This window comes from Loxodonta africana, chromosome 15 (genome assembly GCF_030014295.1).
Source record: "Loxodonta africana isolate mLoxAfr1 chromosome 15, mLoxAfr1.hap2, whole genome shotgun sequence".
In the NCBI taxonomy this organism is placed as follows: domain Eukaryota; kingdom Metazoa; phylum Chordata; class Mammalia; order Proboscidea; family Elephantidae; genus Loxodonta; species Loxodonta africana.
The window spans coordinates 60532563-60559860 of NC_087356.1; the positions used below are offsets into that span (position 1 = coordinate 60532563).

General features: G+C 41.7%; 1 protein-coding gene across 1 annotated transcript; it reads left to right on the forward strand.

Annotated features, from left to right (window-relative positions):
• Positions 1 to 1328: 1328 nt before the first annotated feature.
• On the forward strand, positions 1329 to 27278 carry PATE1 (prostate and testis expressed 1). Its single transcript, XM_003417480.1, has 4 exons — positions 1329 to 1439; positions 26065 to 26125; positions 26257 to 26385; positions 27124 to 27278. The coding sequence occupies exons 1-4, from the start codon at positions 1329 to 1331 to the stop codon at positions 27276 to 27278; spliced, it is 456 nt and encodes a 151-aa protein (XP_003417528.1).
• The last annotated feature ends 20 nt before the right edge of the window (positions 27279 to 27298 follow it).

A 27298-nucleotide genomic window follows, 5' to 3' on the forward strand; every position in this document is an offset into this window, starting at 1 on the left:
CAATCGATGACTGCCCTCACCGGGAGCACAATAGAGAACCCCTGAGGGAGCAGGAGATCAGTGGGATGCAGACCTCAAATTCTCGTAAAAAGACTATACTTAATGGTCTGGCTGTGACTTGAGGAGTCCCGGCGGTCATGGTCCCCAAACCTTCTTTTGGCACAGGATGGGAACCATCCCCGAAGACAATTCATTAGACATGAAAGGGACTGGACAGTGGGTGGGAGAGAGATGCTGATGAAGAGTGAGCTAATTATATCAGGTGGACACTTGAGACTGTGATGGCATCTCCTGTCTGGAGGGGGGATGGGAGGATAGAGAGAGTTGGAAGCTGGCAAAATTGTCATGAAAGGAGAGACTGGAAGGGCTGACTCATTAGGGGGAGAGCAAGTGGGAGTAAGGAGTAAGATGTATATTAACTTATATGTGACAGACTGACTTGATTTGTAAATGTTCACTTGAAGCTCAAAAAAAGTTAATAAAAAAAAAAAGATCTATACAACGAAAACTCCAAAACCCTACTGCAAGAAACCAAACAAGACCTACATAAATGGAAAAACTTACCATGCTCCTGGATACGTATACTCAACATTTTGAAAATATCAACTTTACCCAAAGCAATCTACAAACACGATGCAATCCTGATCCAAATACTAACAGTGTTCTTTAATGAAATGGAAAAAGTAATCATTAACGTTATATGGAAAGGACAGAGGCCCCGGATAAGTAAAGCACTACTGAAGAAAAAGAATAAAGTAGGAGGACTTGCACTATCTGACCTCAGAACCTACTATGCAGGTATGGTAGTCAAATGAGCCTGATACTAGCACAACGACAGACACGTTGACCAATGGAACAGAATTGAGAACTCAGATGTGAATCTATCCACCCATGGTCATCTGATCTTCGACAAAGGCTCAAACTCCATTAAATAGGGAAAAGACAGTCTTTTTAACAAACAGTACTGGTAAAACTGGACGTCCAACTCTAAAAAAAATGAAACAGGACCCACATCTCACCTCATGCACAAAAACTAATTCAAAATGGATCAAAGACCAAAAACTATAAAGATCATGGGAGAATGTACAGGGTCAACATCAGAGGCCCTAATACACACACAAATAGCACACAAACCATAACTAACAATACGCAAACATCAGAAGATAAGCTAGATAACTGAGATCTTCTAAAAATCAAACACTTATGCTCATCAAAAGACTTCACAGAGCCTCCTTGTTGTGCTATGGGGAAGAGAGATGGATTGGTAAACCCTAGAGTGAGATTCTGCCTGCCAGAGGTTGCTGCTGTGTGGTGAAGCCACCATCACCATGTTTGACCAGGAGGCAAAACCTTCAACTGAGGACTTGGGAGATAAGAAAGAAGGAGAATACATCAAACTCAAAGTCATTGGACAGGATAGCAGTGAGATTCACTTCAAGGTGAATATAACAACAAATCTCAAGAAACCCAAAGAATCATGCTGTCAAAGATAGAGAGTTCCAATTAATTCACTCAGGTTTCTTTTTGGAGGTCAGAGAATTGCTGATAATCACACTCCAAAAGAACTGGGAATGGAGAAGAAGTGATTGAAATTTATCAGAACAAACGGGGGCGGGGGGGGGGGAGGAGAATCATTCAACAGTTTAGATAGTCTTTTAATTTTTTTCTTTTCCCTTAATCCTTTTTTTTTTTTAAAGTTCTTTTGTGATGCAGTGTTCAAAATGGAATTGAAAACTGGCACCTCTATTTAAAACATCTGGTATTTTGAATTCTAGTATTCATTATTCATTATCCTTTGTTTTCATTGTGCTGATTTTTGGTGATCAAACTTCAGCCCTCTTCATATTGCCCCCTTCTTAAAAATTACATGTGTGCACCTAGATGTTACCTTTTCCAGGACTGTGCATCTTCAGGCTTGTGGGATAACTAAGATCGATCTATGCAAGTGTTCATAATGACTTCCCAATTGGCCCTGAAATTCTAGCATGTAATTGTTTCACTCTTGAACTATGACTTTCAGTGGGAGATGGAAGTTTTTCAGAGAATTGAACTGTGGAAAAATAACCTTTCCTTAACTTGAAACTACTTTTCAAATCTGAGGGCCTGGACTTAAAGAAAATGAATATCAAATTGGAGTCATGATGACACATGGTGAGAGTAATGACTAACTCCAAAGATGGCTTCACTGAAGAGACAAAGTGTTTTAAGATTAAAATAAAATTCTTGTCAGGAGACCCTAGAAAAGTTCTAGTTTTCATTCACAGTTAATAAAGTTATTCATGCATAAGTGTACGTAACAGAACACGGCTCTTTTTTTTTAAATTTTATTTGTACTTTTGGGCCTGGGATACAGGATTTAAACGGACATTGTCTATATCAGCTTCATTAAAATAAACAAAATATTTGTAAAAATTGTACTAACGTTCATTTTATTTTTAACTGTATAGAAGAAAAAATAAAATGCCAAAACATAAAAAAAGACTTCACAAAAAGAGTAAAAAGAGAACCTACAGACTGGGAAAAAATTTTTGGCTATGACAAATCCGACAAAGGTCTAATCTCTAAAATCTATGGGAAAATCCAACACCTCTACAACAAAAAGACAAATAATCCAATTAAAATATGGGCAAAGGATATGAACAGACACTTCACCAAAGAAGACGTTCAGGTGGCTAACAGACACCTGAGGCAATGCTCGTGATCACTGGCCATAAGAGAAATGCAAATCAAAACTTCAGTGAGATGACATCTCACCCTGACATTATTGGAACGAATCAAAACACAGAAAATAACAAATGTTGGAGAAGCTGCGGGGAGCTTGGAACTCTTACGCACTGCTGGTGGAAATGTAAAGTGGTGCAACCATTTCAGAAAACAATTTGGCACTTCCTTAAAAAGCTAGAAATAGCAATACTATATGATCGAGCAATCTCACTCCTAGGAATACATTCTAGAGAAAAAAGAGTCATCACATGGACAGACATATGCACACCCATGTTCACTGCAGCATTCATTATTCACAATAGCAAAAAGGTGGAACCAGCCTAAGTGCCCATCAACAGATGAATGGATAAACAGACTGTGGTGCATACATACGATGGAATATCATGCAACAATAAAGAACGAGGATGAATCTGCAAAATAACTCTAAACATGGGTGAATCCGAAGGGCATTATGCTGAGTGAAAAAGTCAACCACAAAAGGAAAAGTAGTGTATGAGACCACTATTGTATAAACTTATGTAAAGGTTTACACACAGAAAGAAACAATCTTTGATGGTTACTTGGGAGGTAAAGGGTGGGAAGGGAAAAACACTAACTAGACAATATAGAAGTGGTAACTTCGGTGAAGGGTAAGACAGGATAGAATTCTGGGGAAGTCAGCACAACTTGACCCAGGCAAGGTCATGGAACCTTCGTAGACACATCCAGACTCCCTCAGGGACCAAATTACTGGGCTGAGAGCTGGGGACCATGGTCTCAGGGGACATCTAGTTCAACTGGCATAACATAGTTTATAAGGAAAATATTCTACATCCTACTTTGGTGAGTACCGTCTGGGGTATTAAAAGCTTGTGAGCAGCCATCTAAGATACTCCACTGGTCCCTCTCTGACTTATAGAATCGCTACATACAACATAACAAAACACTGCCCAGTCTTGTGCCAGCCTCACAATCATTATGCTTGAGCCCATTGTTGCAGCCACGGTGTCAATTCATCTCGCTGAGGATCTTCCTTTTTTTCACTGACCCTCAACTTTACTAAGCATGATGTCCTTCTCCAGGAACTGATCCCTGCTGATAATGTGTCCAAAGTATGTGAGACATAATCTCACCGTCCTTGCTTCTAAGGAGCATTCTGTTTGTCCTTCTTCCAAGACAGATTTGTTCATTCTTTTGGCAGTCCATAGTATACTCAATATTCTTCGCCAACACCGCAATTCAAAGGCATGAATTCTTTTTCATTCATCGTCCAGCTTTCACATGCATATGAGGCAACTGAAAACACCATGGCTTGGGTCAGGAGCACCTTGGTCTTCAAGGTGACATCTTTGCTTTTCAGCTTTTTAAAGAGGTCTTTTGCAGCAGATTTGCCCAATGTAATGGATCTTCTGATTTCTTGACTCCTGCTTCCATTGGTGTTGATTGCGGATCCAAGTAAAATGAAATCCTTGACTTCAGTCTTTTCTCCTTTTACCATGACGTGGCTTATTGATCCAGCTGTGAGGGTTTTTTTTTTTTTTTTTGGTGAGGTTTTTTGTTTTATTTATGTTGAGGTGTAATCCATACAGAAGGCTGTGGTCTTTGATCCTCTTCACTTTCAGCAAGCAAGGTTGTGTCATCCGTATAACGCAGATTGTTAATGAATCTTCCTCCAAACCAGATGCCCCATTCTTCTTCATATAGTCCAGCTTCTCAGATTATTTGCTCAGTATACAGATTGAACAGATATGGTGAAAGGATACAACCCTGACTCACACCTTTTCTGACTTTGAACCACGCATTATCCCCTTGTTCTGTTCAAACAACTGCCTCTTGCTCTATGCACAGTTTCCTCTCATGAGGAAATTAAGTGTTCTGGAATTCCCATTCTTTGCAATGTTATCCATAATATGCTATGATCCACACAGTCTAGTGCCTTTACATAGTCAATAAAATGCAGGCAAACATCTTTCTAGTATTCTCTGTTTTCAGCCAGGATCCATCTGACATCAGCTACAATATCCCTGGTTCTGTGTCCTCTTCCAAATTGGCTTGAATTTCTGGCAGTTCCCCGTTGATATAATGCTGCAGCTGCTTTTGAATGATCTTCAGAAAAATTTTACTTGCATGTGATATTAATGATATTGTTCAATAATTTCTGCATTCAGTTGGATCACCTTTCTTGGGAATAGGCATAAACGTGGATCTCTTTCAGTCTGTTGGCCAGGTAGCTGTCTTCCATATTTCTTGGCATAGATGAGTGAGCACCTCCAGCATTGCATTCGCTTGTTGAAACACCTCAATTGATATTCCATCAATTCCTGGAGCATTGTTTTTCACCAGTGACTTCAGTGCAGTTTGGACTTCTTCCTTCAGTACCATCAGTTCCTGATCATATGCTACCTCTTGAAATGGTTGAACATTGACCAATTCTTTTTGTTATAATGACTCTGTGTATCCCTTCAATCTTCTTTTGATGTTTCCTAAGTCTTTTAATATTTTCCCCATAGAATCCTTCACTATTGTAACTCAAAGCTAGAACTTTTTTCTTCAGCTTTTTTCATCTTGAGAAATGCCAAGCGTATTCTTCCCTTTTGGTTTTCTATCTCCAGGTCTTTGCACACGTTGTTATAATACTTTATTTTGTCTTCCCAAGCTGCCTTTTGGAATCTTCTGTTCAGCTCTTTTACTTCATTATGTCTTCCATTCACTTTAGCTACTCAATGTTTAAGTGCAAGTTTCAGATTCTCTTCTGACATCCATTTTTGTCTTTCCTTTCTTGCTTTTTAATGACCTCTTGCTTTCTTCATTTATGTCCTTGATGTCATTCCACAACTTGTCTGGTATTCAATAATTTATGTCATTGCATCAAATCTATTCTAGATGGTCTCTAAATTCAGGTGGGACATAGTCAAGGTCATACTTTGGCTCTCATGGACTTGTTCTAATTTTCTCCAGCTTCAACTTGAACTTGCATATGAGCAGTTGATAGTCTGTTTGACAGTCATCCCCTGGTCTTGTTCCGACTGATGATATTGGCCTTTTCCATTGTCTCTTTCCACAGATGTAGTCAGTTTGATTCTTGAGTATTCTGTCTGGCGAAGTCCACATGTATAGTCACCGTTCATGTTTTTTAAAAAGGATATTTGCAGTGAAGATGTCATTAGTTTTGCAAAATTATATCATGAGATCTCTGGCATCGTTTCTGTCACCAAGGCCATAATTTCCAAACACAGATCTTTTTTTTTGTTTCTAACTTTCGCATTTCAATCTCCAGTAATTATCAATGCATCCTGATTGCATGGTCGATCAACTTCAGACTGCAGAAGTTGGTAAAAATCTTCAATTTCCTAATTTTTGGCCTTAGTGGTTGGTATGTAAATTTGAATAATAGTCTTATTAGCTGGTCTTCCTTGTAGCCGTATGGATATTATCCTATCAATGACAGCATTGTACTTCAGAATAGATCTTGAAATGTTCTTTTTGACTATGAATGCAACGTCATTCCTCTTTAAGTTGTCATTCCCTGCATAGTAGACGATATGATTGTCCTATTCAAAATGGCCAAACCTGTCCATTTCAGCTCACTAATGCCCAGGATATGAATATTTATACATTCCCTGTCATATTTGACTATTTCCAATTTTCCTACTTTCATACTTTGCACATTCCACTTTCCGATTATTAATGGATGCTTGTTGCTGTTTCTTCTAATTTTGGGTCATGCCATATAAGCAAATGAAGGCTCCGAAAGCTTGACTCCATCCACATCTTTAAGGTCAACTCCTCTTCGAGGAGGAAACTCTTCCCCAGTTGTATTTTGAATGCTTTCCAACCTGAGTGGCTCATCTTCCGGCACTATATAAGACAATATATTTTTTTTTTTATTGATAAGGTTTTCACTGGTTAATTTTTTTTTCAGAAGTAGATAGCCAGGCCCTTCTTCCTAGTCTGTCTTAGTCTGGAAGCTCAGCTGAAACCTCTCCACCATGTGTGATCCTGCTGATATTTGAATACTAGTGGCATAGCTTCCAGCATCACAGCAACTGGCAAGCCCCCACGGTATGACAAACTGACAGATGTGTGGTGGATCGGTCTCTTCTGGTCTGGAGTAAAAGAGAGTGAACAAAACTAAATACTCAAGGGAGCAATTAGTCCAAAGGACTAATGGACCACATGAACTGTAGCCTACAGAACACTGAGATCAGAAAACTAGATGCCTGGCTACCACCACCAACCACTCTGACTAGTATTAAAACAGAAGGCCCCAGGCACAGCAGGAGAAAAGAATAGAACAGAAATTCAAATGCATAAAAAGACCAGACTTACTGGTCTGACAGAGGCTGGAAGAACCCCCGAGACTATGGCCCATAGACACCCTTCTAACTCAGAATTGAAGCCAATCCCAAAGTCCACCTTATAGCCAAAGATTAGGCAGGCCTATAAAATGAACAATAACGTTGGAGGAATGTTCTTCTTAGACAAATCAAGTATACAAGATCAAGGGTTGCCCAAAAACAAAGATGAGAAGGTGGGAAGAGACAGGTAAACTGGATGAATAGAAAGAGGGAACCCAAGGTGAAAATGGAAAGGAGGGGGGGAGTGCTGACACAATGTAGGCTTGCAACCGATGTCACAAAAAAAAAATTTGTGTGTTAATTTTTTAATGAGAAACAAATTTGCTCTGTAAACTTTCAACTGAAGTACAATTAAAAAAAAAAAAATCTGAACCCTCAACACGGCACTATTCTTTGTGGTGATCAGCTACCTACTTGGTGGCAGGTTGATCACAATAGACTCTGCACATTCTGTACCAAAGAGTCTGGAGTTTTTGTGGCAGTCAGTGGTCTACTATCCCTCATCTGTAGAATGGGAAACATCCATTGATTTGGGTTAGGTTCCTCATGGCACCACCCTTATCAGTGTGATGATCATCAATGTACCAGAATAGATTAATTCATGTGAGTTTTTATCCTTAAGAAATTTAAAGTCTAACAAAAAGAGCATTGACATAGTTAGAAGAAGGGAGTATAGGAGGAGAGGGGAAGGTCCTCTCCTTCTCCAGCCCTTCACAGCATTCCTTCTCTATACCACACATCTTGCTGCCTGCTCAGTCAGTTCAGCTCTGTATTAGGTATTTATTTTCACTTACCCATCTATCAAATGTTCACTGGATACCTATTATATGCAAGGCACTCTGCCAGGGTGTGGGATATAGTGGTGATAAAACATAGGCCCAATCCTTGCCTTCAGGGAGCTTACAGTATATACAGATTCATTTATATTTAGTGTTTTCAGCTATATTCATTTTGTCTCCTCTCAAAGACTGTAAATTCTCTGAGGGCCAATATCATTACAAGATGTCATTTGCATCACCTCCCACCTTCATTCCCCACTGGCTATCACTATGCTAAGTGCATCACAGGTGTGGGAAACTAAAATGTATTGCTCACATACCAAATGGCAGGCACAGTACTGGGCGCTTTAAATGTTTTCTAATTTAATATTCACAATAGTCTTATGTGGAAGATATTATCCCCTTTATTCAGGAGGTGAGGTAGAGAGAGTTGGAGATGAGATTCAAACTCTGGAACCATTCCTTACCAAAGTGTAAGTGCTTTGTTGAATTAAATCCGCTGAAATGGAATCCTATGATCACTGGGTTCAGGCAGGTCAAGGGCAGTGAAGAAAGTTTTGCCTCTGCTCCTCTGTGTGCATGAAGACTGTTACAGCAGAGGTAGGGTGCTGGAGCTTCCTGTAGAACTAAGGGAAGGAAGCTCTGGGAGCTGGAAAGAGACAATGTGTCATGGATTGAATTATGTTCCCTCAGAAATGTGTGTATCAATTTGGCTGAGCTATGATTTCCAGTATTCTGTGCTTGTCCTCCATTTTGTGATTGCAATTTTATGTTAAAGAGTATTAGGGTGGCATTGTAACACCCTTACCAGGTCACATCCCTGATCCAATGTAAAGGGAGTTTCTCTGGGGTCGTGGCCTGCACCACTTTTTGTCTCTCAAGAGATAAAAGGAAAGGGAAGCTAGCAGAGAGGGGGGACCTCAAACCACCAAGAAAGCAGTGCCAGGAGCAGAGTATGTCCTTCGGACCTGAGGTTCCTATGCTGAGATGCTCCCAGACCAGGGGAAGACTGATTCATCACAAGGACCTTCTTCCAGAGCCGAGAGAGAGAGAAAGCCTTCCTCTGGAGCCAGCGCCCTGAATTCAGACTTCTAACCTACTGGACTGTGAGAGAATAAACTTCTCTTTGTTAAAGACATCCACATGTGGTATTTCTGATATAGGTTTAGATGACTAAGACACATTGTTTTAAGCACTTGAACATGCGAGAATGCTCAGAGGAAAAAATAACATAATGGCACTGCAGAAGGGTTGTTGTGTAAGTAAAGTGAAGAGGAGGTCCTGAGAGATGAGTCCCCTGGTCATGATCCAAAATGCCGGGGAAAATCAGACTGGATTCCTATGTGCAAGAGGGGACAACAATAACAGGGGCTTCCTCAGGGTTTCATGAGACCCAGACAGAATGGGAAATGGGTGCCAGAAACAGTGGTTCAGTGGTGTGCATTTGTTATCAGCCCAGCACTGTTGTTCCAGGAACAGCTTGAGATCCAGCCTCTGAGGTTAGGGGAACAGGACATCTTTTTCTTGGGGCCTTGACCTGAGGAAGCTTCTTATCACTAAAGCACAAATGGGCGGCAGATGAGAGAAGAAAACTCAGTCAGGTGAGAAGGGAACAAGGAGCACTAGAACGAGGCAGCACTAGGACTTTGGGCAGCATTCAGTGGTGGATGGGGAGGGAGTAAGAGGGAAGGATGGTAACTTCTTTGGTACATTTAGAAGGTACAAGCAAATTTTAAAGACTTAAACATGTACCAAAAATTTTGAAAATTGAAGGTTAGAAAGAGGACATAACCTCTTTTCCAAGTCTCTAGATATTTCTCGAAGATGTACGCTCACAAATTTTTTAAAAAAGTGAGTCTCTTGTAACGCCTCCATTCTCTCTCCCTATCCCCAAAAAGCCCCTTCCCCAAACCGGAGTCTGGAATGCATATTCAAAGGTACTCAGGTAAGGACTCACTGCATGGGTACCCATCGAAATACCCAGATTGCCATAATTTCAAATTTTAAAGTATCACAGATATAATGGGGCATAATTTGATCTATAATATAGTTTTCTTTTTGTTTAATTTTCAAGATATTTCTCAGTTCTCATCATTTGCTTGTGGTTTACCATTCTATCTCCTATCTCATCTCCCACCATTCAGTGCCAACATTCAGATGATAGGATAAGGTCCAACATCTGGCATTTTCATTATCCAGATGCCGGCTTTTCTCCTGAGTTCCTCCTTAGAAAAAAGAACTAGCAGGCACAAATCTAACTTCACTCAGGAGGATTCTTCGCAAGCAGCTGAGTCAGAATATAGCCTATGATCAGAAGTCCAGACAGAAAAGACCAAGCTTATTTGGTACAACCTTGATACTGGTGGAGCCCTGGTGACGCAGTGGTTAAGAGCTGACCAAAAAAAGTCAGCAGCTCAGATCCACCAGCCACTCCTTGGAAACCCTATGGGGCAGTTCAACAGGTTTGGCTTTGGTTTGATACTGGTAGGCTCACAAAAGCTGTACCAGTGAAACCAGTTGCCATTGAGTCGATTCTGACTCATGGCAACCCCACGTTTGTCAGAGTAGAACGGTGCCCCATCAGGTTTTCAGTGGTGGATTTTTCAGAAGTAGATTACAAATCCTTTCTTCTGAGGCACCTCTGGCTGGACTCATACCTCCAACCTTTCTAACCTTATGAAGACCTGGGCATCTCGGTGGGTACCCAAGTGCTTAAATGTTGTACCACCCAGGAATTCCAAGAGTTGTACAGAAGAACATCAATAATATTACCCATGCTATTGACAATAATACCTGGTGGCTCGAGGTTCAGGTTTTTAATATTTTTTCGGTACCCAAACCCTGAGGTTATATAAGTGATATGCCATGCTCATTTCTTGGCCTTCCTGCCGTATTAATTATCTTCCCCAGTGATTTCATCTCATAGCTCTAGGTTCCCTCTGCACACTCTGGTGCACAGATCTTTATCTTCTTTCCTAAACACTTCTTCAAGATTCAGGCTAATACCGAACCTCCTTCTTCTCATCTCCACTTAAATGGATATTTCAAACTTAATCATACATCCAAAACTAAACTATTGATTTCATATCTCGTCTCGCTCCCACATAACACCCTCTACCTGCCTTGAATCCTGATTTTCTCCAGTGTTGCCCATCTCAGCAATAACCTGCAGCATTCACCCGGTTGCTCAGGCTAAAAACTAGGAGTCATCCTAGATTCCTTTGTTTTCTCCCCTTATCCCACCCTTCTCCACCTCACAATCTATTAGCAAGCCCTGTTAGCTCTACCTTCAAAGTGTTTTCCAAGTTTCACCATTTCCTACCACTTCTACTCTAAGCCACCGCTGTCTCTTTTATCTCATAATTAGTTTTTAAAAATAATATTGGAATTTTTCTTTTTTTTTTTTTTTCTCAGCAATCCTATACTTTATATTGGTTTCATTTTTCTGGTTGCAGTTGTCTTAATTTTCTTCGTGTGGATATAGTAATTATACATGGTATTTCTTTTTTAAAAAAAACAAACCTGCTGCTGTTAAGTCTGTTCAAACTCATAGCCGCCCTATAGGACAGAGTAGAGCTGCCCCATAGGGTTTCCAAGGAGTAGCTGGTGGATTCAAATTGCTGACTTTTTGGTTAGCAGCCATAGCTCTTAACAACTGTGCCACCAGGGCTCGATCGTATTTATAAAGGTGGTAATTTTCTCTTTTAATTATTCAACCCTCATAAAAGGTCTATGCTATAGGCATTATAATTCTTATTATTTTTTTCTCCAGATAAAAACTGAGACTCAGAGAGGTAAAATGACCTGCTCAGGAGTCTGGGATTCCCACTTTGGATGATCTGATTTATTGAAGCCTGTGCTCCTTCTCCTGCCTCCCTAACTGAAGGAAAACTGGTTATCAAAAAATCTCACTAAACCCACTGCCATCGAGTCGATTCCGACCCACAGCGACCCTATAGGACAGGGTAGAACTGCCCCCTATGGCTTCCAAGGCTATAATCTTTACAGAAGCAGATTGCCATATCTTTCTCCTGTGCAGCAGCTGGTGGGTTCAAACTGCTGGCCTTTCGGTTAGCAGCCGAGGGCTTTAACCACTGCACAACCAGCCCTCTGTCTTAGTTAACACATATTTAAATAGCTATTTAGAATAAAATGAAATAACAAATATAATTCTGTACCTTTTCTTTTTAGAACATCACACAGTAAATTATTTAAGAAACTCCATAAGTCTGTATCCTTCAATTAGAGAACTGAGCCATGAAAACATGCTTAGCGTGTTCCTTGAACTGAAGATCAAAGCCTTTCACGGTGATTAAGAGCTAATGCATCAAGTTAAAGAGGCTTGGGTATGAATTCTAACTTTGCCACTTACTAGAAGTGACACCTTGTTGAAAATATTTAACATCACCATGCTTTGGTTCCTCATCAGAAAATGAGGATAATCATTGTCTTAGTTACCTAGTGCTGCTATAACAGACATACCACAAGTCGATGGCTTTAACAAAGAGAAATTTATTTTCTCACAGTCTAGTAGGCTTGAAGTCCAAATTCAGGGTGTTAGCTCCAGGGCAAGGCTCTCTGTCTCTGTCAGCTCTGGGGGAAGGTCCTTGTTATCAATCTTCCCCTGGACTAGGAACTTCTTTGTGCAGAAGCCTCAGGTCCAAAGGACACGCTATGCTCCTGGTGCTTCTTTCTTGGTGATACGATGTTCCCATGTCTTTCTGACCGCTTCTCTCTTTTATATCTCAAAAGAGGTTAGCTCAAGGCACAATCTAATCTTGCAGATTGAGTCCTGTCTCATTAACATAACTGCTGCTAATCCCATCTCATCAGCATCACAGGGATAGATTTACAACACATACGAAAATCACATCAGATGACAAAATGGTGGACAATCACACAGTACTGTGAATCATGGCCTAGCCAAATTGATACACATATTTTTTGGGGACACAATTCAATCTATGACAATCATGAAGGTTTTTTGTGCCTGACACATGATAAACATTTGATAAATGGTGGCTACCTATAGTTCAGTGATAGAATTCTCGCCTTCCGTGCAGGAGAGCTGGCTTGAATTCCAGCCAATATATCCTTAGCACAGTCGCCACCCATCTGTCAGTGAAGGCTTGCTATGAGGATGAATAGGTTTAGCAGAGTGTCCAGACTAAGACAGATTAGAAAAAAGGCCTGGCAAGTTGAGTCACAATTTTTAGATCCACAACCGATCATGGAATGGTGCAGGATTGTGCAGTATTTCATTCCATGGTCACAATGAGTCCAGGGTGAACTCGATGACAGTTAACAACAACAGCAACATTTTATTATTATTTTATGGTTTTACCCAGATGCCACAGAGCCTGACACCATCAGAATCATTCCTTTGAGTTAAGAATTACCATATCTCAGTATTGCTTTTTCTAACACAAAACCTGGAATATTGAGATCCTCAATAAGTATGTAAATATGTACCAGATAAATTAGAATATCACGCTGGAGGGTACCCAGTCAAAAAACATTTTGATGTGAATTAGTTTTAAAAAATTCTTTCCTTTGCAAAGGCAAGAGCTTAGGGAGAAGGCACTGACTTTTTCCACCCAGAGTCCTGAAGACACAGTGTGATACAAAGAACTCGATTTGGCCTTTTTCTCTGGTTTCTGAAAGATAGCCCTTGGATATTCCCCAGCAGCTGAGGTGCCTTTATTACATAAAACCCCTTGGCTGTGCCTGAGGATGCGTGCAAATGAGGGAGGGCCAAACATCAACCTGCTCAACCAAACTCAGCAAGGGAGTGGGGCACCATGCAAACATTCATACATATTCATTGATTCAATTGATCAATACTATGAATTCAGACCCCAGTCTCACATAGGCAGTGAGGTCCCAACGGTGACTATGAACAGGGAAGTAGGTGGACTTCCTAGATCGGCAGGAGTACGTGCTTTCGGGAGAGTGACACACCTCTTGCAACCATGGAAGTCTTCTGCCTGATGCGTCTCTTCATTTGTATCCTTTCTGGTTATCAGAAATGAGTAACTGTAAGTATAGGTAGTCTTCGTGAATTCTGAGAGCCATTCTAGGGAATTAATGAACCCAAAAGCGGCAATGAGCCAGCAGGGACTGGGATTTGCCCATTTGACAGTTGGAAACACAGAGTCCTAACTTGTGTGAAGACTCAGTTCTCCGTGGCCGAGGGTCATAGAAAAAGACTATGTGGGCAGTCCATCAAAGGGATAAAATAGAGCCCTTTTAAGATGCAAATTATGACCTAAATCTAGGTGGTTAGAGTCAGAGAGCAAAAGTGTCACGTAGGTGGCTGGCAATGAGGATAGGGGAGATGTGGGAAGACCAAGGCTGGATCCATTTGGGGTCGTAACTGGATTCATGCTGATCCTTACCATGAAGTTAGTGCACTCACTAAAGGGCCAAAAGAAGGAGATAGAGACCCTGATGCCTCCTCTTTCTCGGATTTACCAAGGGCTGCTGTACTTAGATACCCCGTGAGTCCTGACACAAAGGCATTTGGAACTTGTATTTCTCTTTCTTTGCTTTTACACTTGAATTTTATGTTTGCCTTCTTGAATAGTCTCATGATCTCTTATACACTGGCCAATCTCTCAGGCTTTCCTTGCAGAAAACATGTACTCCAGAATATCATAATATATAACTCACTTACATTTGTTCAGACACCAGAGAGGTATGTAAATGCTTCAAAGAAAAGGAAATGGAAAAATGCTAGAAGAGCCTCTGCTTGTCTCAGACCCTGGGCCAAATGTTTTAAACCTTTCTTCTGACAGAGTGGTTAAAAAGTACATGAAATTTGGTGAAAGGCCCGGGTTCAATCCCACTCTGCTCCTTAGCTTTTTGACCTTGGCAAATCACTTAATTTTTCTTAGCCTCAGTATCCTCACCTGTAAAATAGGTATAATGATACATCAAGGTTAAAACCATCTGGTGTCAGTGTCTCAGTGCTATCCTCAAAGACCTCCATTGAAAGTAACTGAGGACTCACCTTGACCATCCGGCAGTGCAAGGCATTTGGGCTGCAAGCAGTATGGCTTACTCTGCTGCTTGCATCACAGGGTCCCCTTGACCATGACAGAATCACAAGAAGAATCTTCGCTGGAATACAAGATATCAGCAATTCAGTTATGGCTCCTCACCGGAGCCACTGAGGGAGGGCAGAATCTTCCATTTAACTGTGGGACAAAACTTATCAGACATTTCCATAACTAGATATAAAATATAGAGACACCTTTCAAAATGATTATCACTTTTTGCTAGAAGATTGTAGTCGCTTGAAGGACAGAGGAGTGTAATGAGAAAGGCTCCTGGGCTTCAATGCTGATGTTTTTATTCCTTCTGCGTATGTGTTGTCACTTGAATCTTTTGAATCGTATCATTTTATAGTGTAGATTTTTGAGTGAAATGAACCTACAGTATTTTTTTTGTCTTACTAAAAGATATTTCTTTCTCACAACAAAGTACAATAGGGACACTTGTACAGTGCTTATTATGCGAAGCAATGGGCAATGGCTATGGACTCAAACTACCAAAGCTCATTCAAGAAGAAATAAATACGCTTTTGTCTATTAAAGATACTGAATTTGTATTTAAAAACCTTCACACAAGAAAAGTCCAGAGGGCTTCACTGGTGAACTCTACCAGACATTTAGGGAAAAAATAATGCCAATAGTATAAAAAGGCTCCCAGAAAGTTGAAGAGGAAGTAATTTATCCTAAAATACTCAGTGAGCCCGGTATTACCCTAATACCAAAACAAGAAAAGATATTACAAGGAAAAACTCCAATCTGTGATACAGTTTTTAATCTATAGAATTTTGACTTATCTTCTAAGCTCCAATTTTTATGCACCTTTTTTTTTAATAATAGAATGCCTTGATCTTTTTTTTAATTTATTTTGTTGTTACTGTTGAGAATATATATAGCAAAACATACACTAATTCCACTGTTTCTACAGGTACAATTCAGTGACGTTGATTACATTCTTCAAGTTGTGCAACCATTCTCACCCTCCTTTTTTGAGTTGTTCCTGCCTACTAACATAAGCTCACTGCCCCTTAAGTTTCCTATCTAATCTTTCAAATTGCTGTTGTCACTTTGATCCCATGTAGATAGTTCTTAAAAGAGCATAATGCTTAAGGCAGACATTTTTTACTAGTTAAACTAAACAATTATTTGGTTTTAAGAAGACTTCAGGGGGTTTTTTTGGTTTAAGTTTTAAAGATAATCTCAGGGCAATAGTTTTAGGGGTTCATCCAGTCCCCATGGCTCCGGAATGTCTAGAGTATATGAGAATTTGAAATTCTGTTCCAGAATGCCATTAATTTTGAGTCCACCTAGCCAGCTAAGTCCTATGATTCCTTACATGGTACTCCCTCCATGAGTCTTTGCTCTTCCAACCTAGTCTCTGGTTATTGATTCCTCCCCTGAAAAGGGTAGACTTTACTGTGAAACTGTCTGAAAGAAACTGAGTTCTGTAATAGTAGGCCTCAGAATAGACTTCTGAAGTCTACTACTGAAGCAATATATTTTTAATTTACCCACCTAAAGGTGGAGATATTTAGAAAGAGAGCAAAGAAACTAACTGAAAGGCCAGCAAAGATACCACTGAAGCCAAGCTAAAGAAGTTGAGACTTGGTTTATATCCAGAGAAATGGTCAGAAAAGAGCTATCAAAAGTCATGGGAAAGAACAGGAGGACTTAATGAGCTGTGTGAGGGAAAAGAGAAACGAAGATGAAGGAAGAATAAAACATGTTGAAATGTTTGCAACCCTACTCCCAAAGGACAAATGCATAGTACAACCACGCGTTGTGTTGTATTTCATGATATAGCCGTATCACATAACACTGGGCTAGAGAAGTGAGAGATCACTCAGGTGAGGCTGAAGAATGAGCTTATTCCAGATTTCAGCCTGATAAGAATGGAGTTGGGGACTACAAATTTAGTTATTATTCAAAAACAGACTTAGGGCAAGGGACTCAAGATGTAACTGTATCAGATTTCCAATGAGGTGAGTCAACCATAGGATAGGTGATATAAGAACAAAGTAGTCAGCATTTGGGAGATGGGAGAAATTGTGGGCAGAGAAATTAAAAGAAAGGATCAGCACTATTTTAGAATGATTCTGTTTTACTCACGCAAACTTAAACAAAAAGATTGTGTTAAGGAAACCATGGCAACTATTCAAAGGGAAGGCGGCTTAAAGTCTGTATGCCTGTAGAGTAAAGCCTTATACCAGGGCTCAGCTTAGTAGTTGGTAGTATGACATGTAAGATGTCCAATGATTAGAGAAAATGTGAGACAATGTTGAGTTTTACCTGAACCCTGTGATACTGAAAAACAGTGATGGTTAAAGAAATCCGCAACTTTAGTGCTCAGAAAAATGTCTTCCAACAAATAATCACCCTTACCGCATGACTTAGATAAGACTCACAGATGTTTACTTATGACAAGGCCAGACATATACTCTGCAAATTCCCATTCCTTGCCTTATAAATGAGTAACCCAATTGCTTGTCCCCACTGATCCGTAATAAGTAAAATATTTGTTACCCAAACTTTGGTTAAGCTTCTCTACTTTCCCCAAGTTCCTGAATTTTGGGCCCCCTCTGCCTGAGCCAACATATTACTCTTCTCTGGGATAACAGGGTGGCCTCAGCATAAAACATGCTGATTTACTATCTAATGATGTCACTGTTTCATCCCACACCTGAATTTTTTTTAGCCTTGTTTGCTTTAAGTCCCTATAAAAGAAAATATTTTTCTCCTAACTCTTCAAGGTACTTGCTGTTCTTATGCTCAGAGTATTTACCCTATTACTGTAAACTCCTCCCCTTTCCCCCTCCTCTTTCTGGATAAAACGTCTCCGTGGGTTTGTTTTCCTATTTGACATGTGGCACCTGAAGGCAGGTCCCATCTCTGCTGCACTTAAATGCCAGGCTGGCTTGGGGTTGAGGTTGTGACTATCTTCTCTTCCCTGGAGACTACTGTTTTCTTTTCACAATGCAAATTCCTTGTTCTAGGCCCTGGGTGGCCGTGGAGTAGGGAAAGGAAGTAGAACACCCACTCTCCTGGAGGGCCTCCCAATACAAGTGAATGAACTGTAGCTTTTAAAGCCCAGGTCATAACTCACAGAGCAGAGTACTAAGCAGGTAACCGCAGCTTCATCAGCATCCCACATCCTGCCCAGTACACCATTACAGAACCCTTCCTGGACCTTGGGTGCCTGCTTCATCATCCTTTCCCTCTGCTGCTTTCCTCAACATACATGGACTGGCTCCTGTTCCTACTGCTCCCAGGAGCCCTCCTGGTACTGTGCTGGTCTCCCATAAAAGGTGAGTCCCATGGCATGGATGCAAAATAGGCAGGGTGATATGGTCAGGAAGAAAGATCCTGGAGTCTTTAGCCTCTGGCAGCTGAAAATTCCGTTTCCCACAATGAAAACTCTTTCTGAGACCCTGCTGTTATTGCCGTTCATTAGCTTCACCAAACTCTAACCCCAGAAAAGGTGTGAGGAGGGAGGTTTGAGGGGAAAGAGAGATAAAGGATCCTTTGGGGTCAATAGAGGAAGAAGTTAGAGAGAAAAAGTACCTGTTCTCTCAGCTAAGGCCCATATCAGAGTAGGTAACTCAAGATAAATCCTCCTCCTTCCACTCAATCACGGGTCTTTTCACAGCCAACATTGCCTAGCCCTACCAGCCATGAAATGTCCACCTCAGAATCTCCTTCAGATGCCACAGCTGCATTTTGATCCTGAAAAGGGAGAGCTCAGAGGGCTTCCTGGTAACCCCATAACTCCTAATCCAGGTTCCCTTATAGACCTGGGCTCTGCAGGGAGAGATACCCCTGGAAAAGATGGTCACCATAGGTCCCAAGGCCTGACAATGGGTGCCTGAAAAGTCTAGGACCCCAGCATTAACCCAGACACCTTCACCATGTCTCTCCTCTCATCCCCCCACCACTTGGCATCTCCTGGTCTCACTCCATGGTTCTGACATAATGTCCAGATTCTACAAGGGGATCTACAGTTTGCACCTCCTGTGATGAGTTTGTTGGAAAGACCTGCAGAAAGAATTTGGGTTCCTGTCTATCCAAATATCCAGACTTTGCATGCCAGACCAAAGAAGTGTATTCTAAATATTTCACTGGAGGTGAGATGGGGGCAGGAGACGGAGAAGGGCTGGGAGTTTTAAGATTTGGCCTGAGGAAAAAAGGGTACTAGATCTGGAATCACGATTCTTAGTTTCACTAACTCTGATGGCCTTGGGTTCTGGGAATGTTGTTTCCCCTCTCTGAGCTCAAATTTCCCGTTTGTACCCATGATTGAATTTTAATAGATGACCTCCAAACTCCCATCCATCTCTGATAGTCAATGACTCTGTCCCTAGCAGTGTATGAGCATTACAGCCCCTCCACTGTACATGTATATGTGGGTGTTGCAGGAGTGTGGTAGTGAGCTGCCCTGTATAGAGAAGTCCTCTTTTGTGTCAGGGTCTTCAAGTCTCAGACTTGGCACAGGGGACCTGAGGGAGGGGAGGGACTGATCACTCAGCCACATTCCCTGTCACATTCCAGTTCTAACCTGGGGTCTCTTTGTGTTATTCTCCCACCTTTTTCAGCATACCTGTACGAATATTCCATCCTGAGGTGTCCAAAAAGATGTGTGGAATATGTAGTCTTCACCAAGTGGGAGAAAAATGTGTTCCTCTGTTGCAATCAAAGCTATTGCAACAGTTTGTCAGTAAAAGACACAGTTCCATTTAATCGTGGTTACATCACAAATTTTGCCTGAGATGCTGAGCTGATGTGTAGGGGTTTTCTTCCAGACTGCATTATACTCATTCTTTCCTGGACGAACATCAAGATTCAGAAACACCTTCACTCCCAACCCCCTACCCACACCATCTGCAGAGAACCAAGAGGTACAAGAGTAAGGAGCCTGAAGTGAGGAAGAAATGTAATGGAACTTTGAAATGCTGTCTGGGCCTGGGTCAGAGCCAGAAGGTCCAGTCGTCTGTGTCTACTGTTCTGCTTGGGGCTAAACCCCAAGTCCAGATGGGAGTGAGCAAGCGGGTGATTCTGTGCTGGGACATCTGGGGGCCCTGAATGGGTTACAGCAACAACTCTAATGAATAACCCCTTGCAAAAAAATTCATGGCTGTTTCCATAAGGACCAAATAAGAAGAAAGAATACTGGGGACAGAAAGGTCTGGCGAAGGTCCTCAAGTCATTTCATTTCTCAGATGTCTGAGATCCTAAATCCCTTTAGGACCTTGACATTTCAATCCCGGGGGCAGGGAGGAGAGTCCCTAACACAGGATGCCCAACGAGGAGGCCAGGCTTTCCACAGGGGAATCCTCTGCCTTCTTGGGGCTCTTTGAGGACTTTTGGAAAGAAAAATTGCTGGTCATTGTATGATGTATTTGAGAAAGCCAATTCAAAGGGATGGCCTGAATTTGAATCCCATCACTCTCTCTTACCAGCTCTAATGATCGTGAGCAGATGACTTGGATTTTCTGCACCACAGCTGTCATATCTGACTTCACACTGTTTATGTGAGAATGGAAAGAGTGCATAGCTATCGGGTATATATTCAACATATGGTGTTTGCTTTTTCTTATCAACTGTGTGCCAAATACTGGGAGGGCACTCTACGTATCATCACATAAACCCTCATTGACAACCATGCAACAAAAAGCTTATTACTTACCCTTTTACAGAGGAAGAAACTGTGAGTCAGGAGTTTGGTTAACTTTGCAGGTAGCTGGCAGAGTAGGTAAGGGGTGGAGATGAAGATGCATTAAAAATTGCAGTTAAAACTATCAAGGGACTTATTAAATGATAATACTAGATCCAAAGGGATGAAGGGCTTCTGGGATGGCTTATTCCAGCAGAGATCTCTATTACTAGTTGGTTTAATGGACTTCGGGAAGAGTAGAGGGTAGTCCCTCAACGAGGTGGATTGACACAGTGGCTGCAACAATGAGCTCAAGCATAACAATGATTTTAAGAATGGTGCAGGACCTGGCAGTGTTTCGTTCTGTTGTGCATAGGGCCGCTATGAGTTGGAACCAACTCGACGGCACCTACCAAGAACAACAACAGAGGGTAGTCCCATGATGTGAAAATTGGTGTGAAATTGTCTGTGAAAGTCTAACAGTAGAATGAAAAGCAGAGTAAAGCAGAATTGTATAAGGAGTTTATATCTTGGTGATAGAACCACATTGGCAGAGTTTTAATCTGGAGTTGAGAACTCTAGTCTTACCTGGCACCATGCTGAGCACCTTACGCATCTCATTAACACTCACAAGAAGTTTGGGGAGGGCAACAATGCATAACACCCTGGTCTTTGGAAGCTAACCATATTGATACGTGAGGGGTGCGTGTACTTACATTTTACGTTCTTTTTGGTAAGTGTATTACATCTCACAAACATAACAAGGCCACACTTACACAAACACGGGGAAAATAGCAAGGAGAAATCTTAGCTAAACTGTTCAGGGATGACCTCTCTGAACTCAGAGAGATTATATTTACAGTCTGGAGACTGACATTAACAAAGAATGTAGTAAACTCAGTGATACAAGGGCTGTGTGCCACCTGGGGCGTTCTGGCATTTTGTAAAGAGATTTCTTTGGCCTTCACATACTGGTAAGTTTACCATGGAAAGCACTAGAGGAGTCTCTAGCTAATTTCTTGCTGAGGTCACGCATAGAAAGAGTTCTTAGGGTGATAATTGGACTTGCTGATGCAGCGTATTGAAAGTTCAGGAAGTTGTATTTAAGCTACAGGCCGTAAACAGGAAAAATGGATAAATTGTAGGCTACTTCTTTGCAGTTGAAATACTAGTCCTGCCTCCCTAGCCATTTCAGTGTTTATGTTATCTTTTCTACGCCAAAGCAGAGTGGAAAGGAGCTATCTATGCAATTTAGGGCATACTGAACAACTGTGAGAGATTCCCAGAAAATTCTAGGGGATGGGAACTCTCCTCGTGGCTGGTAGAACAGAAGACACACATAAAGGCTCACCAGAGGCACTTGTTTCATGCTGTTTCTTGAATCTGCATGTATTCTATGGATATTTCCTTTATCTTTCACGGCCCTGAAGATGGTAGAACCACTCTGACCTGTCTGTTCCCAGTGACCCAGAGCCATGCTGCGCACTCACTCGAGGAAGAAGAAGCAGGCATTTCTGACCTGATTGTTCAGACCTCTTCTGGGAGAAACTGTTCTTTCCCTGATAAGTATAAGGTCTATGGGCATTTGGGAAACACCAGCAGCCTGATGCCATTGGTGCTGCGTTGGAACAGGAACTGGGGTTCTTCATCTTATTTATGCTTCTCATTATACGTAGGATCTACCTAAGCTGAGATCTCTTTCCTCAAATCCTGGTGGTTGTCACCAGCCCCATTAATGTATGGAAAAAGGTTATTGTGTGAAAATATCTAGATTACCTATGAATCTCAGGATATTTTGCTCTATTCCTGGTGAAGAGTAGATGTGTTTCTTTCAAAAATAATAACTGGTTGAAAAGTGAATTTCCACTCAAGAAATTTTTTTAATGATTTCCATGTTAACATTGCAGGTGTAAACTAAAAACCCTAATATAACCATCTCCTAATCACAGATATAACGTAATGATTAGGTACCTAATTGCTCTCAGAACTGAGGTGAGGTCCAACATTGAGCTTACTCTTCGGCACTAATAGTACCTTCAGAACTCTGTGGTGGAGGGAGGAGAGCTGAAGGAAACACACAGGCTGTATTAGGGTTGGAGCAATAGGCCAAAGGGATTCCTGAATACTTTTTAAGTCATGGGTGTGGAATTTACAACATAAGAATAATGATTTTGGGGTGTCCTAAGAGGATAAGAAAAATTACTAGGAGCACTTGGAAAAGGGACAGCATTTAGGCCAGTAAGAAAATCAAGTACCTTGGGAGATCCAAGGGTATGAAATTGAAGCAATTTGAAGAGAAAAGTAAGTCAATGAAATTGGGTTCAAATATAGGCAAGGAGTCCAGGCTGGCCGATACCTCTGGGAGGAGGAAATTTCTGCAGCAGGAGAAGTGATGTAATAATACAGAGGAGTGTAATTAGATGAGGGGCCAGCTTATGATTCTTTAGTATGGGGAGAGGGAACGGAAGTGTTTTTTCTTTCTCTTTGTGAGCTACCATTAGCTAAGGAATTAAATATAGCAATCCTGTAAGGAAATAAGGGAAGGCCTCAAAAATCAGGGGTAGGGAATGTAAAGATGCAGAGAAGATGCTAAATGTCAGGGCAGGAGGAGGATGAGAGGAGGGAGGGGAGAGAGAGATTGGCTAGTGAGTATAAACCCTGAGTATGCAGAGCAAAAAAAAAAAATCAATGATGCCATTTCAGGTGAAGACATAGGTGGGTGAATGGGTGTGTGTGTGTAAGTGATACATGAATACTTAATGTGTCATTTGAAAGCTTCACTAGGGTAGTTGGTGTCCTGGTTAAGCAGTTAACTAATATATACCTCTCCCTCCCAGTATGAAATATCAGTTTGCTCTTTTGGCACACAGACTCAATGGCAACCAACAACGACAATAACCCCCAAAGTATGATGGAGAAAATCTCTTCCACAAAAAACTGTCTTATTCATCTAGTTCCAATGGCTGGCACATCTTAAAAGTTCTCCACATGCTTTTTGTAGGAACACATGAATGCATAAATAAAAACCATCCAGTTCTGAGTAAACACCTATAATATCGGTCCCTTGAATTATGTGAAAAACTATAAGAAACACTGTCTGCTTTCCAGAAGATCACAACTCAGAATACGTATGACAATCATATGTAACCCAGTATCTCAGCTTCCCCATCTTGAGAATAAAAAATAAAAATATACCTCTTTTGAAGGCTCAAAGTGCAATAATTTTATCCCTCATCTGATGTGACTGAAGAAAATCCAATTTTTCCTCCTGCCCAACTGCTTCTAGGCCTCTTGTGGTGATATTTAAACATTGCACATGTCACACTTGTTTGGGCCGGGCCAGTTCAGCCAGCATCAGGCTAATCCACCACCCTGCTTGGCTGGGGACAACATCGTGCCCTTTTGCAATCTGCTTGCTTTCAGTTGCTGCTGATTCCGCATTGTTTGCTGTCACCATGGATACAGATCCTTTCCTCAATTCCCTCCAAAGACAGCAGAGATGAAGCTGCAACACTCATTACAATTTACCGACGGCTTGGGAATTTTTTTTTTTTTTTTTTTGGGAATAAGTGACTACAACTAACAGAAAATTTGGAATGGGACACTCAATACGGCTGTTCTTAGAATAAACAGGCCACCTCCCTGCCTCATGCATATGTAGCCTGACATCAAGTGGGGAGGACCTGCTTACCTCCCTCTAGTCCCATTCATCTCTTCTAACCAAAGTCCAAGTCTCAGCCACTAGAAAACTCCAAGAAAGGGAACAAGTTTCCTACTCACTCCAGTCTAAGACCCATCACCTCAGCTCTCCTCTTTCATCCCAGGGTTTGCTACTTTCTAGGATAATCGATAGTGGGGATCTTACTCCCCTCAAGAGAATCCTCTATCCACGCCTAAATTTTCCACCTGCTCCTGGTCTCCATTCCCTATAGATTTGCATTTTTTTTCTGGCTCTGTGCACAGGATTCTTCCTCCTTTTCTGTATTCCAGTTAGTTGCACTCGTACATTCTCTCAGCTTTAGTGAACATCTCAGCCCTGAGTTCCCCCACATTGTGGTGTCATGGAAAACCATAGACCTCAGCATCAAAAATCTCTAGTGGTGAGACTAGACTCAATCAGGCCCAGAATTAACTAGCCAGTCTCTCTTCTCCCCAAGTTGCCAAGAAGAGAAATTATAGAGTCACTGTTTTCATAGGAATAGAGTATGCTTTGGTAGGACTTCCACTTTGTCCCCACCCCTAGCCCTTTCTGGTGAAGCCCAACCAGGTAAGGATATAAATAGGCACCCATAGCTTCCTGCCCTAACCTTGTTCTCTCTTCCTGCAAAATGGACAAGCTCCTTCTGCTAGGACTCTCCGCCTTTCTCTGTTACTTTCCATGTAAGTTCCTGGGGTGTTCAGGATCCTGGAATGGGTCAGGGCTCCTGTGACAGAGGATCTTCTAGAAGGAGCCATATAGTATCAGAAGCATGACGAGCTGTCTTTCTAAGTCCGTTCCTTCCATCCACAATGTGTCATGTCTCTAGATCCTTCACCAAGGCCCTTTAGACCTCCCCTTGTAGGAGAAAATAGGTAGACTAGAGAGGACTTGGAGAGAATTTCCACAGAAGCTGTGAGACGGAGTTTGGAAAATGAGATAATCAAAGAATGTATCTTATTTTTTCTTTTTGTTTCCTGTAGTGCTCCCTGGGTCATTTCTAAAACCAGTTCTCCCAGGTGAGTAAAAATGGATCAGAATTGGGGATGGGGGGAGGGAGTGTGGGAAGCCAGTGGGGCATTGGGCATAGTGGGCATTAGAGGTTGAAGGCAACCAAGAGACAAAACATGAATTTCAATACTCAGTGCCCTCAATCCCAGCACAGTGGGGCTGGGATGAGAGCTGATTTTAGGTTTGACAAGAAAAGATGAGGGCCATCTGATAAGGCTAGCAGTGAGTGTGAAGAAGGGTAAGAAAAAAGGAAAGGAGGAAGTGGAACAATGACTTAACAGGCCCTGCCTGACCATGTCCTAAGTGTAGAACTGTCATGAATTTCGAGTGTATGTTCCCATTGTCAGCTTTCAGGCACATGCAGGTGAGAATGCCACATGGGATCAATTAAAATGAAGGGCATGAGGCTCCAAACATATGCATTTGTCTTTATCCTTTGGGTTCGTGCTGTAGGGAAGGATAGGGGAGTTTGAGAGTCCCTAAAGAGGTGAAGAAAATTGCATGGAAGTAGGGAAGAGGTGCAGAGATCCCATGAGATGGGGGTGAGAGTTTGGAGGGACAGAAAGGGCTTGGAATGACTCCAGGTTAAGGATATAGGCTGGATCCTAAAGGAGAGATGACCACAGCCCTAGGCAGGGGTCAAATCTCAGACAAAACTGCAGGCTTGTTCCATTTATCTTTACCAGCAATAAAAAGTAGTTGTCGAAAAACAGTAAAATTCTAGCAGGCATGAACAAGATCTGCTCTGATCATCTCAGCCCGGACTTTGTTCCTCTTTCTATTATCCTTCCACTCTTCTTTCCCCTCCTGTTTTCAGGCTAAAACTCCAGAGACCATAAACTCCATTCACTGTCTTGGTCTAGCCTATTTTAACAGAGGTAGGTGCCCTGCTAAAGGCTCTGGGAAACCCCTCTGGGCTCCAAAGCAACTTCACTTCTGAAAGAGGAGATTGGCCCTTTCAAGGTAGTTTGAGGACTACTCTAATTTTTATTTGCCTCCTTTACTCTAGCTGAATTTGCAGACACTGTTCAGTGTAGGATGTGTCACATCCAGTTTCCAGGAGAGAAGTGTTCCAGAGGAAGAGGAATATGTACTGCAGATAAAAACGAGGCCTGTGCAGTAGGCAGGATTTACAAAAGTAAGTTTTGAATTTGGGGAAGGTGGAATGGGGAGAGGAAGCCGGTAGACAAAAATCAACCCTAGTGAGAAGAAGACCTGGCTTTACCACATGCAGTGTCACATCCCTGGGATGACTGGTATTGCCACCCCTGTCCTATACCACAGGGAAAAATGGATGGAGGTGGACAGTAAGGGAAAGGGTGTGGCTATGGAACCAGTGTCTTGGGAAGCCTGAAGGAAATAGAGGAGGCTCAACTGAGGTGAGAGGAGAGCCACACTGCACCCATTGGAGAACAACTGGTTGGTCGGGGGTGCAGAGGGAAGCTTATTGTCTTGGTGCTTGCCTGGACTCACTTATTAATAGTTCTAAACTGGGGAAATTTAGGAACCAGTGTCAGCAATAGGAACTGGCTATATGGCCCTCAATGCGTAAGACTAAGCATCATGACTTTCTTATCTTCCCAACCTTAAAGTTCAGTGATCCCTTGACATTCATAGCTTTCTATTAAACAAGTGTTTAGATTCTCCATTGAACAACTGAGCCTTGGGATTCCCTGAATTGCTGCTCTCGCTACCTCCCCATCTTTCTTCATGAAAATTTTTGAAGGGCTCTGCCAATGTTCTTCTTTTGGAAACACCCAACTTGCCACATCTTCTAGTCCTTCACATTTGACCTACAGAGCCTTGAACTATTCAAGGCTTCCTTGCAGAGGTTTCAGGTCCAGACTGGCTCATCTGTTTCTCCACTCTTTCTCAGAGCAAAGAAATTTATGGTCAATCTGGTTAATCTTCATGGGCTGCCAAAGGAACTGTGCTGAAGTTGAAAAGATAAAGTGGAGTGTCTATATGGTGGCATTCAGATGCTGCCGGAGTGCTGACCTGTGCAATGAAAACTTGACAAGAAGTGGGTGATCTTGCTGCCTGGGCCTCTT